This window comes from Leopardus geoffroyi, chromosome C3, assembly GCF_018350155.1.
Source record: "Leopardus geoffroyi isolate Oge1 chromosome C3, O.geoffroyi_Oge1_pat1.0, whole genome shotgun sequence".
Taxonomy (NCBI): Eukaryota; Metazoa; Chordata; class Mammalia; order Carnivora; family Felidae; genus Leopardus; species Leopardus geoffroyi.
Genome location: NC_059338.1, coordinates 73,468,929 through 73,482,722, shown reverse-complemented (window position 1 = coordinate 73,482,722; position 13,794 = coordinate 73,468,929). Strand labels below are relative to the sequence as shown.

General features: G+C 50.8%; 1 protein-coding gene across 27 annotated transcripts in view; it reads right to left on the bottom strand.

Moving 5' to 3' along the window:
• The window catches only part of PTK2 (protein tyrosine kinase 2), a 256,802-nt gene that overhangs the window by 82,638 nt on the left and 160,370 nt on the right, over positions 1 to 13,794 (bottom strand). For all 27 annotated transcript variants that reach the window (XM_045453525.1, XM_045453544.1, XM_045453536.1 and 24 more), the window contains 4 exons: positions 13,078 to 13,185; positions 11,447 to 11,564; positions 6,291 to 6,321; positions 3,724 to 3,776 (listed from right to left, as the gene is read on the bottom strand). In XM_045453525.1, coding sequence (XP_045309481.1) covers positions 3,724 to 3,776; positions 6,291 to 6,321; positions 11,447 to 11,564; positions 13,078 to 13,185 — 310 coding nt within the window. The remainder of the gene's footprint in view (positions 1 to 3,723; positions 3,777 to 6,290; positions 6,322 to 11,446; positions 11,565 to 13,077; positions 13,186 to 13,794) is intronic.

Here is a 13,794-nt window from a genome sequence, read left to right as displayed (position 1 = left end):
ACTCGCAGACCCCTTCATGCACGGACTGGCCTCTCAGGTCTGAGTCCTAACTCAGCTCTATAACATGCACGTGTTTCCTAAAAACTTAATAATTAGGCTAAAAAATTACTTCTGGCCCTCAGAATCTGGTTAATCTTCACATTTGGCAACATTAAGTTTGTTTTCATAAGGAAATTTTGTCCAGATTTCAAAGATAAATTCTCCATATACTCAACATCGATTACAACTGTGATCTTAACAAAGATCATCTAGCAGGGAAACTCCCCGAAACGAGCACTGAAAGGCAGTACAGCCTCGAGGGCAGTGACGACCCGAGTTCCAATCCTAGGTCCACCAATTTCAAGCAGCGTGACCCTGAACAAGTTTGTTTACTTTCTCACTGTTCCTTCCTTATATCTGTGAAATGGGGGGATGAACAAGACCCCGTAAGGCTGTCGCAGGGGTTGAACGATAAAGCACGTGAAGGTTTAATGCCGTGCAGACTATAGTGAACATTTGGTAAAGAGAGTCCTGTTGCCTGCTGGCCATGTGTGACCTTGGCCAAGCTCCCGAGTCTGGGCACCTGCAGCATCGTCTGGCCCTCCCCTGTTCTCTGTGCTCCACACTCCTGCTCCGGGGCCCAGTGCACCGCGTCTCCCTGTCTGCACGGCTCTGTCTCTCCCTTCATTCAGTTACCTGCCCACGCATCACCTGCTCAGAGATACTTTTCTTAACAAGTTTTATTATTTTTTAAAAATGTTTTTAATTTAAGTAATCTCTATACCCAACATGCGGCTCGAACTCACAACCGTGAGATTAAGAGTTGCCCACTCCTCTGACTGACCCTGCCAGGAGCCCCTCGACCAGAATTTTAAATAGCCTCTCCCTCACTGCTCTTGGTTTAACTGCTTGATTTCAATCCAGCATGTCTGGCCTGTCTCCTCCGTAGACTGTCAACTCATAAGGGAAGAGGGCTGGCCTCGTTTTCACCATCAGACCCCAGCGTCTGGAACTATTCGCTGACTGAATTACCATAAGTGGGAAATGTACGACTGGAACGACACCCATCTGCCAGGGTGTGCCACGGGTTAAATGAGATACGGCAGGACACAAAAGCACGTGCTCATGGCTGGCATTCTCCTGGACCGCAGCCTCACCAGGGAGCCTGGAGGCAGAGCAGGCTCGCCGTGGGGGCAGCAGGTGCTGGCTTGTGCAGGAGCCGGGGCAGCTGGATCTCTCCCTCGGGTGCCGTAGGGCTTCCAGGCTGCTAGGGAAAGAAGCACCCTCGGGGTGTACAAACAGTACTGGTTTTCTAGGTATCGGAGAAACAGTTTCTGGATTAAGTGTGAGGCAGGCCCCTCGGCCTCTGTGGAAGACACGAACACGCCAATCCCACCGACGTGGTCCAACCCCACCGACATGGGCGAGCAGCAGGAGGAATGACCGAGGGTCAACAGAAACCCGAAGCCATCGGTGCTGTCGCTAAATATCCCTGGACAGCGAGGACTGTTCTTCACCTGTAGCTGTAAATGCCCAAAGTGACAGCCACGTAGGAAACAGGACCACCGACTCTGAGGACCAGAAAGACTGACACAGGACGATGAAAACAGTGTCCGGGCCAGGGGACCGCACAGGTGGGCTGAAAACAGCCGTGAGGAGGTAGGGAGGGGCGCAGGCCCCCACTTTCTGGAAAACAACATGTCGGGTGGGTGGGGGGAAGGCCACTGAGGGCTGAGTTAACGAGTCTAAACTCTGACTGACTGTAAATTACAACTCAAGTTTCTGAGCGGCGAGCTGCCAATTTCAATGAAACACGTGTGACAGCTGTGCAATCAATCAACATGGAGAAGAGACTGAGGGAGAGACCCAAGGCCGCAGAACAGCTAGGAGGGAACCGTGAAGACCCGGGCCAGACCCGGGGCCGTGGGACAGCTACAGGGAAGTGTGAAGGCAGAACGATCAAGGGCGGGGGTGGGGGGGGGGCAGGGGGCTGTAAGACCCGGGCGTTCGAGGATGATCAGCCACTAACAACAGAGGTTCAAAGCCTCAAGTGAGGACCCTGATTAAAAGGGGTTGGGACAACAGGAGAAGGAACAAGACATGAAAGAAGACGTGGAGGTTCTGTGAGGCCCTACTTTATGTCACTTGGGCTGTGGAGTCCTGACGTGCCTAACGGGGCACCTCTGCTCTGCCTTCAGCGGGAAGGGCCGTGGGCCGGCAGAATGACGGAGGGTGGCGCTGAGGCACACAGGGCCCGCCCCGCCCGCCCTCACCTGCTCCACACAACACCCTGCACGACATCGGGGGCCGCCCAGCTCGCTGGCTCTCCCGGATCCAGGCCTGCTCACAGACGGACTGCTTCGCCACGCTCACCACCTTGCACCGGGCGGGCTTTTGTCTCTCCAACCAGAGTACAGACTCCCTGAGGGCCTGGTTTACATCTGCCCCGTCTCTGCCGCCCACCACAGCCTGGACGAGGACGGGCCCACAGGTGCAAATGCTGAGCACCCCTGAGCACCCCAGCGCCATTGCCGGGTCAGGAGGGAGCACCAGGGAAGGCGGCATGCAAGCACAATTGACTGCCGTGTTAGAACATTCCGGCAGCCCTGCAGGCAACCAGCTTCTGACGCAGGCCCAGGGTACAAGCTCTGTACTCAAAACGCCCTCCCCCTTGTCGGGAAGCGGTCCATGATTTCTTAAACAGCAGAGCTCTGACACACATCTGTCACACAGCTCATCACTAGAGGATCTTGGCCAAGTGTATAAAGGCGGGGGCACAAACGCTTCTTGACAGAGGGCTTGTGGGGTGTTTGTGCACGATCAAAAGTAAGCAATTGTATTTGTAAGCTGGAACATGAAAAAAAGAATACAGTCATCGACTGGGCAAAAGCACAAAACTAAATTTCGGGAAGATTAACCCAAGGGAAAGTAAAGTAATAGGAATTAGGTTTCTTCTAAATCAGATAGATCATCAGACACTGGAGTTATTAGGAAGCTACCATTTTAGAGACGTAACGCAGAGCCAAGGATGGACTAGGTATGCGCCCATGCACGTGTACACGTACGTGCACACAGATGTATCCATCATGTATGTATTTTAAGACAGCAAACGTGGGTCCACAGGAGATGCTTCCTGCCCTCACTTTCCTCTCTTTTCCACATTTTTAAATGGGGAAAAAAGGCACATATGTTTTGAAAACATACCAAGGAAAGCACACCATACTCATGACACCAGCAAATAGTTAACATACTGATTGTGCCAGTATCTTAACTATATCTTTCAAAAAAGCAATATTCAAACACCACTTTATGTTAACTGTGAAAGACAAAAACCACTTAAAAACACTTCACGTTTCCTGAACTCAAAAAAACAATAAATACACAAAGTATATTCTGTTACATTCTGAATCGCAAAGATAAATTATAACGGCAAAGTTCAAAATTAAAAATATTCACTCTAAACACAACGAACACGACATCACAACTGAAGAATAACTTGGAATTCTATACAGTCTTGGAAGTAATCTGACATTATCCATAAACGTCTCATCTGAAGAAAACTTGCGAGCCACATTTAAACCTATTCAATGATGGTAAAGTTACGGAGCCCTGGGTAGTCAGACCGTTCAGTTTTCTAAGCTGCTCTAGCAAGACCGACCGCAGTAAAGACGAGGCTGCTCCTACGTCTGCACAAGGCTCTGTGGGGCAGCCACTGTCTGGGGCTTTCCGGGTGGAGCCTCTCACCTGACACGGAGACCGCATGTGTCCGCACGCCTTGCTTCTCACTGTTGGCCAGCCTGTAACAGAGAGGTGCAAAGCCGTGAGTGCCGCGCCCTCCAGGCCGAGCCCCCGCTGAGCCGACAGACAGGGAGCGCCCGTAATCAGGACGCTGCCGCTTCCCATGGAGACCAGACATTTCAAGGCTGATTTTTAGAAGATTAAATTGCACTACCTGAGGCATTTAAAGGAGTCAGACTGCTTTACTGGTCTACAAGGCAGGAATTAAGATCGACAACTGAAGGAATGCTGAGCCGCGCTGAGAAAGCCACTCCCGACGGTGGCTTTGGCACAACAACACCGTTCGCTGGCCAGTGGTTAGCAGGCTGCGTAAAATTTCACACTTAAATGCCAGACTGCAAGGGACCGCCCCACATTTATAGGGTTTCTCCAGGAGAAAAAACACCTGGAAAAGAAATCTGCACTCCTAAACGTCATCTGAGAAACTGGAGTATAACTGGTCCTTCTTAAATTTAGTGCGTGTAAGAAAGCAGATAGTACACGAATATATATTTTTATGTACAGCCTGAAAAAAACCGTAAGCTTAACATCTGCTTGCTTGTTTCGTGAAATGGCTCACCAACACTTGCGTTTTGCATGTTTACACACATAAAATAAAATTTTGGCCACATGTTTTAGCAACACTTAAAAAATACAAGTGTAGGTCGTTTAAAAATTTTGGAAAACACAAAGCACAAAGAAAAGGAACCCAGACTCTTCAGATGCCAAAGTGACTCTGCTGTTTTTACAGAAGACAGCTTTCTTCAGATACGCAAGCACGCAGTACAGAAGCACTGAACAGAAGACGCGTCTTGTACATAGAATCTACACTAGGAAGCATGGGGACTGAGGCGATCCCTTTGGGGAACTGGAAAGGTCCTGCAGGCGGCTGTGTGGCCTCTACGATCAGCAATCATAGCCTAAAGCCACGGGACTGGGCTCCTTTGACTGAATGCTCGACATAGCTGAGACCTAACGATCCTCTAAGTGGAATCAGAGTTGCTGTGCAACACACCAGCCGTTTCTCTTCCACTGCAGCTACGTGACTCAGGAAAACTCTCTCTGAACCCCATGCCTGGCAGGGAAGGGTGCGTGTGCTCCCGAGAGCAGGTTCACTGTCGGCCTCCACGTGCTGCTGCCAAAGCAGCGGGGGAGGGGGAGGGCTTCCTCGGCCACGTCGCGTTTCCGGGTGCTGCCGCGAATCAGCTTTGCCACAAGTGCGCGGATTCCGCCGCCTCCGGAGCACCAGCAGTCACAGCGTCTGCTGCTCTGTGACTCGTGGCGATTCCGCTCTTCTCAGGTTTGCTTTATTTGTTCGGTGTCTACAGCATCTGTTGCCACTTCTGACCTACTACCTTCTTCACCCGCTTTTATATCTACGTTTACGATTCTGCATATCTTAACCCTCAAAGTCATCTCAACAGACTTTCCACATCTGAAGATATTCTGGACACTGGTTTGTGGCTTAATGTGGGGCATCAGTGAGTGTCTGTTAAATATCACTGAGTTTGTGAAGACACTGCCTGGAAGCCCAAAGCTGCTCTCGGCCATCCCCCCACTCACCCGCACGGCTACTGCGTGGCTCCTGCGTGCCAGATACTTTCCAGGGCCAGGTCTACAAGGCCACGTGACCCTGGCCGTCCACAAGACCACGGGGCGTGGATAAGCAAAAAGATAGTATGTTTGAAGTGGGATAAGTACTACAGCAAGGCAGAAGGTGTTATGGGCATGCACATGGGGACGCTCTCCAGGACTGGGGGATCGTGGGGGGTTTCTAGAGAGAGTGATGCAGGATGAGCCCGGAAAGATGAGCAGGGGTGGAGCGGGGTCAAGGAGGCTGGAGGGAGAGTGGACCATGAGCAGGGGTGGAGCGGGGTCAAGGAGGCTGGAGGGAGAGTGGACCATGAGCGGGGGTGGAGCGGGGTCAAGGAGGCTGGAGGGAGAGTGGACCATGAGCGGGGGTGGAGCGGGGTCAAGGAGGCTGGAGGGAGAGTGGACCATGAGCGGGGGTGGAGCGGGGTCAAGGAGGCTGGAGGGAGAGTGGACCACGAGCGGGGGTGGAGCGGGGTCAAGGAGGCTGGAGGGAGAGTGGACCATGAGCGGGGGTGGAGCGGGGTCAAGGAGGCTGGAGGGAGAGTGGACCATGAGCAGGGGTGGAGCGGGGTCAAGAAGGCTGGAGGGAGAGTGGACCATGAGGGAAAAGAGCACTTACGATGGCCTAGAGGTAGAGAGAGGACAGCCTACTCCAGTAACTAAGAAAACTTCAACACAGCTTTAGAACAGTGTGGGCAGTGGTGAAGCAAGCCTAGCGTGGCCGGCAGAGGAGAGTGGTCAGGGTCCCGCTCGCAGGCCCAAGGACACATCCCTTGTAAGCAAGACTGACAGCTGATTTGACTTCTTTCTGGAAATATTGGTTTTCTACTTCCCTAGTCGCACACCTAGAAATGTGGTTATTCAGGCAAATGGAAAATCAAGCATGGAACCCACACGGTCGCTAACACGACTAAGTGACAAAATGCACAAAGGGCACTTACTTTGGTATTGATGGCAAAGCCCGTTCACCTTCTGGAGAAAAAAAAGAGAGAGAGAGATGAGGTTCCTTCTATTTCTTTTGAAAAGACTATGTGCAGAAATCAGAGAAGAAGTCTTCCTCCAGAATTTAGCAATAACCCTTTATTAAGGAGGCCATTATGCTGTTTTCATGGACTATTTTCAATATTTATAACACACACAAACCAACCGGGGGTGCATATGGTTTAAAAGGTACCGCCTAATCAAAACAAAGCAGAGGTGGAAAGGCATCCCTCCCAGGAAGCTCTAAAGGATGAAGACTGTCTTCCGGTCAAAGTCAATGTGACTTACACCAAAGGACATTTTGTACTTTGATAAAAACGCTCACCAGCTGCAACACCAAAATCTGTACGGGAAGCACAAATAAAAGGAAGACAAATCCTCGGGCTGTGCAGAGGCAGAGGGGCTGATGCACCAGAGCCCAGGAACCTGAGCCCCCGACCTGGGCCCTCTACTGGGGGTCACCTCCCATCAATGCCTGGGGCCTCACGGCTCCAGGTACTGTGACTCGTTCCTGGAGGTCATCACAGCGAGGCAAAGGGCTACGTCTGGTGGCTGGGGGAGACTCTCTCCCCTCACCCTCCTTCTGTGAAGTAGGAAGCACACGCAGTCCCCAGCTTAACGTCTTTTATGTGGACAAATCTGACAGGCACTGAACTAATCCTGTCTTCTACTCCATCCCCGACCTAAGTCGCTACCACAATAATCTTCCCCAAGTACAAACTCATCAAGTCATTCCCCTGCTTAGAACTGTAGTGCCTCGTTTTTGTTTTTTTTGTTTTTTTTTTTTACCATTTAATTTTTAAGCAATCTCTACATGCAACGTGGGGCTCGAACTCCCAACCCCGAGATCGAGAGCTACACTCTGCTGACTGAGCCCGTCGGGCGCCCCTCTCGATTGCTTTTAAGATGAAACTTAAGCACATCTGCTTGTCCCACAAGGCACTGTGTTTTTCTGCTGGGACACACAACACCTCCGTCTCCCTCTCTGGGGTGTCCGCCCACCTACGCCCCATCTCTCTGCCGCCTTCCCAGGGCCCCTCTAGCACTCGCTGCCCTTGCACTTGCCCTACAAGCCAGCCCCAGCAGCTCCGTCGCCCGCCTCTCCTGTTCCATTCTCCGCTGTTCCCTGCTCTCTGTGGCTGCCTATCGTATCTCCCTGAACACAGAGTGCTGCCTTCACACCCTCCAACCCTCGGAAGAAGCTCTTCCTTCTTGGTAGAGATACCAAAATTCCTCATTTGGTAGAAACACCAAATTCCTCAATTTCTTAAAGCTCAACCCAAGTGTGATCTGAGCTCAAAGGAGCCCTTCCTGCAACACCCCAGACGGCTGCAGAACCGCTTGAAGGTTACACCGAACCTGCCCACGGGTGTCTCGGGACACTCAGCAGGGTACCCTGTGCTCAGACGGCTCTCGGACCACCACTCGGTAAACCAAGAACTGAATCAGCCTCGGGCCCCGAGTGACTCTTTCTGAACAACTGTCTATTTACCGAGAAAACAGAAACCAGACTAACTTGCACGGACGCTTGTGTGGCATGAGTGACACAGAGTGCACGAAGCTTCTGCGTGGCGCCCAGGGCGCTACGGCGATTCCACGCAAGCTTCCTCACTCCGACTTCCTGGCCTCAAGTTTCAAGCAACATAACCAAGTTACAGCATGGAGGCCAAAGTGGACTTCCTGGAACTTCCTATCAGAACACCCGTGGCTGCTACCAGCGCATGTCGCCCACATCCACCACTGCCCGTTAATAACGGCCTTCCAAGTGACACGTCAGCGTGGCCTCTAGCCGTCTGCACCCCCTGTCGGAACGCCTGCTTCCTTGGAGAGAGAAAGAGACCAGTTAATAAACACGTGGCGCACAGACGCTTCCTAAGCAGCCGGGCAGGAGCAGAAGGCAGGTTGTAAATGAGCCGACTGACGAGTGGAGGGTCTTAACAGAGCACTTTCCGGAAGGAACAGATCTGAAAGTAACAGACCTCTGAGAAAAGCGGCAACACACAACATCGGCGGCAGCATTCTCAACACTCAGAACTCACCGCCTGAAACACCCGGTTCCAGGGGTTAATTTCGGACATTCCTTTAAATTCACAAAGCTGAACGCACACATAGGACTTCTCGAGTCGTTCGCGGGGTGGGTATGTTATTTGTCTGAATAAATTCTTTAGGAAGAAGGATGCATCTTCCTATGAACCTACATTTGACTTTTAATTCTCGAATAAAAGTTTTTATCTATTTTTTAAAGTTAAACAGTACAGACACACCGTAGCAAATCTAAATCATATAGGTACGTAATGTGGAAAGGCAGTAGCCCCACCCCCTTTGCTTCAAACACACCTCCCCCTGCCCCCTCCCCGGGAGTGCTCACTGTCCATAGTCGGTCACTTAGCTCGTCCAGATATCCGGACTCCTTTATTCTTGTAAATAAACACACAAAGGTTTCACTCCACACACACACACACACACACACACACACACACACTCTCTCTCTCTCTCTCTCTTGCACACTCACACGCGTGCTGTAGGCTTTTAGCACAAAATCAGCACCATCTCATCACTGTTTGCAGCTATGGAGCTGCATCAGGGGTGCGTGCTCCCTCATCCAGCGGTTAATTCCCACAGTGTGGACGCTCACGCTGTTTCCGGTTTTGAGTGACTAGGAACAGCACAGAGGGAACATCCCGTGTCTAACTTTGCAGGAGGATTTCCAGGAGGTAGACAACGAGCCCCAACAGCTGGCCTGGACGCCAACAAAGTGCAAGGGCACATCTTCCGCGATGGCTCACTTTACCAAACTAGTAACACAAAATGCGATCTGGCTCGTTTGTGCCCAGTGCTTACTGGACATTTGTATGTCCCCCTTCTGTGAGGAGCCTATTTCCATCCTGGCTTGTCTTCGTGAGCTGGGAGAACGTGTGAGAAAGAAGAGATTTTAATGCTCTGGTGTCTGTCACAGACATCTTCCTCCCCATATCGCAGCTTTAGAAATGTTTCTTTTGGGACGCTCACGGGGCTTAGTCGGTTGAGTGTCCATCCCTCTTTCTCTCTGCTCCTCCCCCACTCACGCTCTGTCTCTCTCTGTCTCTCAAAAAATGAATAAACATTAAAAAAATTTTTTTAAATGTTTGATTTACAGTTATTTCCGTTAGGCAACGTATCTTCACTTTAGGCATCTATTATAAAACAGCTGTGTAATAAACGAGTATGCTGGGATTGAGAATCAGGTAAGTAAGTTACTAAGTCTAACATCTCACTCTATAAAGACAACATAAAATTGCTAACAGCCAGTGCCCTACTAGGTTTTTATGACAAATATTTTCACTTATGCTCTTGTCATACGCATGAGGAACTTAATGCATCACAGCTCACAAGATCTGATATCAAAACGTTTATCCCCAAGGAGAAAGAAAAAAGCCAATGAAACACCAACACAGGAAGATGCTGACGTTTCAAACATGGAATGGCCGGCTTATTTAATACTTAACGTCTGAATGTTATTTCTGTGTATACCAACAAACTGATAAAGAACATTAGGGAAATCAGCATAAAATTTTTTAAATTATTCACTAAAAAGGAGACAGGCAATATGTCACACTGAATACTTTCATAAAATAGTAATTTCACGGAAAGGAATTTCCCTAAAACATTTAAATCATATTTGCAAGGTACATACCCCTGCTTAAATAAAGCACGAAATGTAAAGCCAAGAGTCTGTGTCTGCACAAGTTCTGACAAACAGTGGCCTTTAGACATTCCTAAAAGCAACTGTATTTCATACAAAGAAAGCTACTATGAATATATACTATATTTCAGAAAAAAAAAACAATGAATAGGTTTTCTTGGTCTGATCATGGTGTTACAAACATTTTTGCTGATTAGCTGTGTCCTTACCGGCTTTCTGGCTGTGGCTTTCGCTATTTTTTCCAGAGCACATCAGGACACTAACTTTTACACAAAGGTTCCAATGATTCCACTGCTTCACATGCCCCCACTGCTCCCTCTAACTGCTGTCAACACGGGGTACTCGGCTGCCGGGCGGGCTGGGCTTTCTGCTGCGGCTCGACGGGAGTTCGGAACTTCCCCATCTGCCCTCCTGGTGCTTTCCTATCTCCCCCCGTACAGGGCACGCAGCCCTGCGGGTCTCCTTCTCTGTGACCATCCTGGTCAGGTGAGAGCTGCAAGGGCCCTGTGCCACCTGCCACAGTGCTGGCTGCTCTGTGGGCACCACTGTGGACCCACCTACTATGCCGTGAGGACGGTCAAAGTCAAGGTTCCCACAATGTGTCAGGGTCCCACCGCAGCTAGCAGTGTGATGGGAACAATCCTAAGACTTACGTGCCACAGTATGTGGTGGACACAGCTCCCAGCCTTTTATGAGGTCATTAATCCTCCCTAAACCATAAAAGACAGGTGCCACTCTGTGTCTTGTATTTTACAGCAAGAGCACCGAGGCACAGAGAGGTTAAGCAATTTACAGACGGCAGCACAGAGGACTCGTGATTCGAACCCACAAGTTGATGGAATTCTAAAGCCCAAATTTGTCTTGCTACCACTATGCTATTATCCTGCTGGGAACATTTCGTTTGATTATTTCAGAAATCCAAATCTTCTCAAACAGCCATTATCACTGCCTTGTAAAAACCCCACATCGCTTTTGAGGTGAGAGAGCCTTGTTTCCAGGCCAGTTATTCATTCCAATCATCGACTTTATACATCATGACTGAGAATGAATTTTGTTCTTTTCTCTAAGCTTTTGAGCTCTATAAGAAAAAACAGGAAAGATGCTTTATTTAACACGCGTTACAAAGGATACCTGAAAGCAAACAGACCCGGAACATGATCCTACAAGTGTCTGTACACTGACAGTGGCCTAGAAAGTGCTCCAGTGTGTTGCTCGAACCCAACAGCCTGAACACCAACACTGTCTCCCCGGAGTTCCGTTCAAACCCAGGCTGTGCGTTGCCCTCCTTCCCCAGAAAAAGCGGCATACAGATTTGCTGGGCTGAGTCCCTGTCTTCTCTTCACACACACAGACTGATCCACGAGAAGAAGCAGAGGCTGCTGGGGTGAGCCTGCCAGCAGCTCAGGGGACGCTCAAGCGGAAGCGGGACCTCACCTTTCTGGGGCCTGATGATAAAGGACTGCGTGGCTCCGTTCACCAGCCGGCAGTACCCATCTATCAGGTCAGCCATATTCTCGGCGATGGTCAGGGACGGTGCTGTCACTGTCAGAGGCTCAAAGGGGAAAAGACCAGGAAAGAGGGGTTATTGTTCTTCCCAGTAACCAAAGGGGCAGCTGTGCTATGACATCACACCCCTAGATGCACTTGGAAACAGAGAAGAGTGACAGCAACACAGATTTGTCGTAAGGTTGGTGTGAAAAAGGAAGTTTGATATGTAGGGATGTTATTCCTAGAATATGTGACAGAAGGCCACCCAGACAAAAAGAGAAAAATCACTTAAACTGAAATTCACTTTCTAGAACTAAAGGAGGCAAAAAAAAAAAAATATATTTTCCCTCAGAATGTCTGGCCCCTCTGGCGCAGTGTAACTAAGGGAAGGATTTAGAGAATCAGCGTATTTCAAGTATGGCTTATTTTAGGAACTAAACTAACATGGAGTCGATTGTTATCAATTATCCATCATAATTTTTCTAATACTTATGAAAACTAGAAAAATGTCACTATTTCTAGCATGCACAGCACATTCTGCCTGAGGTTAGAAATCACTCTTTTCAGTATCAAACCTGCAATTTTGCCAAACCTCCTGAAGACCTGCCATTAAAGATCGTCCAGGAGACAGTCAGAGCTCGGAGGATGCCCTAACCCGGGCACCATTTGTCACCAGCTGCTCCGGGGGCCGCAGACCTTCCCTACGCTCAGCTAAATGTCATGGGGTGGGTGGGGGTGGGGGGAGGTCTGAAAACAGTGGTGACAAATGACACTACCGAGCTACCGTCAGGAAACTTCAATCTGTAATAAAGCCTCGAGATCTTAGGGTCTCATCGGTTTATGTCTGAGAAGCACAAGCGAGGCAGGCAGGAAGCACAAGCGAGGAGCGTGGCCAAGAAACCCGTGTGAGAAAAGGCTGCCGCCGCCCAAGGGGCCTGGGCACCGCACGGAGCAGATGACACAGGTCCAGGCCAGGCTGTGTGCACAAGCACAGCTGCCTGTGCCAACGGTCGCCCAGACTCCTTCATACGTGAGTGTTCTCGCTCGTCCGGGGGCCACCTGATGCAGTGTTTGCCAAACAACACCCGTCTCCACTGCGCCACACGTCATGCGGGCCAAGACCAGGGGCTCCGGGACGAACCCCAGCTCCGCCGCCCGTGCCTGGCTTCCTCAGCCGTGGAAACGGGGACAAAGTATCCCAAACCGCTTCTCTCGCTAAGGTCTGAGAACGACCCGGGTCGCTCCTGGCTTCTGGGCTAAGCGTCAGGGCAGTGGGGTACCCCCCAACCCCCGCCCCCGGCAGGAGAGCGGCTGCTGCGCAGTCTCGGTGACCCTGGCAGAGAGCGTCACATACAGCGGTCTGGGAAATGACGCCGCTTGACGAAGGTATGTGTATTTGCATGTAACCCTAAGAAGCCGATTTCCTTGGTAGTTCACGGTAACCTTCAGCCATCTCGACAACGCTGCTCCTGACTCTGCCAGCTGTCACCTGCCGTCCTCGTCACTACTTGGGACGGAACACCCCCCACACAGGAGAAAGCTGGGAGTCTGGCGGTCCGCAAGAACTCTGCCCTTACCTCGGGGGCGCCCGCGATTTTCAGCTGCAGCGTTCCTTTCCTGTCCTTGTCTTCGCTGTTGGAATACTGAATGGTCTGCACTTGATTGAAGTCGGCCAGATGTGTGGGCTTGGGAGAAAAGGCAAACACTTTGGACCCCAGGTAAGGACTGCTGGCAGGTGTTCTGTGACACTGCCACGGTCCCCACCCCATCCCACTCTCCCCAGGACCTCCTCCCAAAGACTGCGTCTGAGGAGAGGCCGCTCGTGCATGCGGCCCCCAGTGGGGTTTTCTCCTCCCGAGGAGCAGTCCTAGAACCACTGGGAACCATCTTCGCACCTCAAGGTGAGGGACGTGCCTGTGCCCCATGCTCCTGAACACCGACCAGGAGCGCTCCCTCTCCCAGAGCTGGGAGACTGAATCACAGCTACCAGAGAAGGAAGGAGAAAGTCCCTGACTTGACTCACTCACCGGCCCAGGGGTGGGGCGGGGGAACCGCGTGTGAAACTCCCTTCCCTTCCCAGAGAGGGAGGGGCCTGTGCACCCCCCCCCCCCCACTCCGAGCGCACCCTCAGCTACAAGTCTCTGACTGTAATGGTGCTAGACACATGGCAGGGGTCCAAAGACCCTTCTCAGGAAGACGAGCCCAAAGAGACTTCATTTTTCCAAATAGAACAAACCCTTTTCTTCTTAAGACAAGACAAATGCCCGTCTGCCGCTTCTAGCATTTCTTGACAA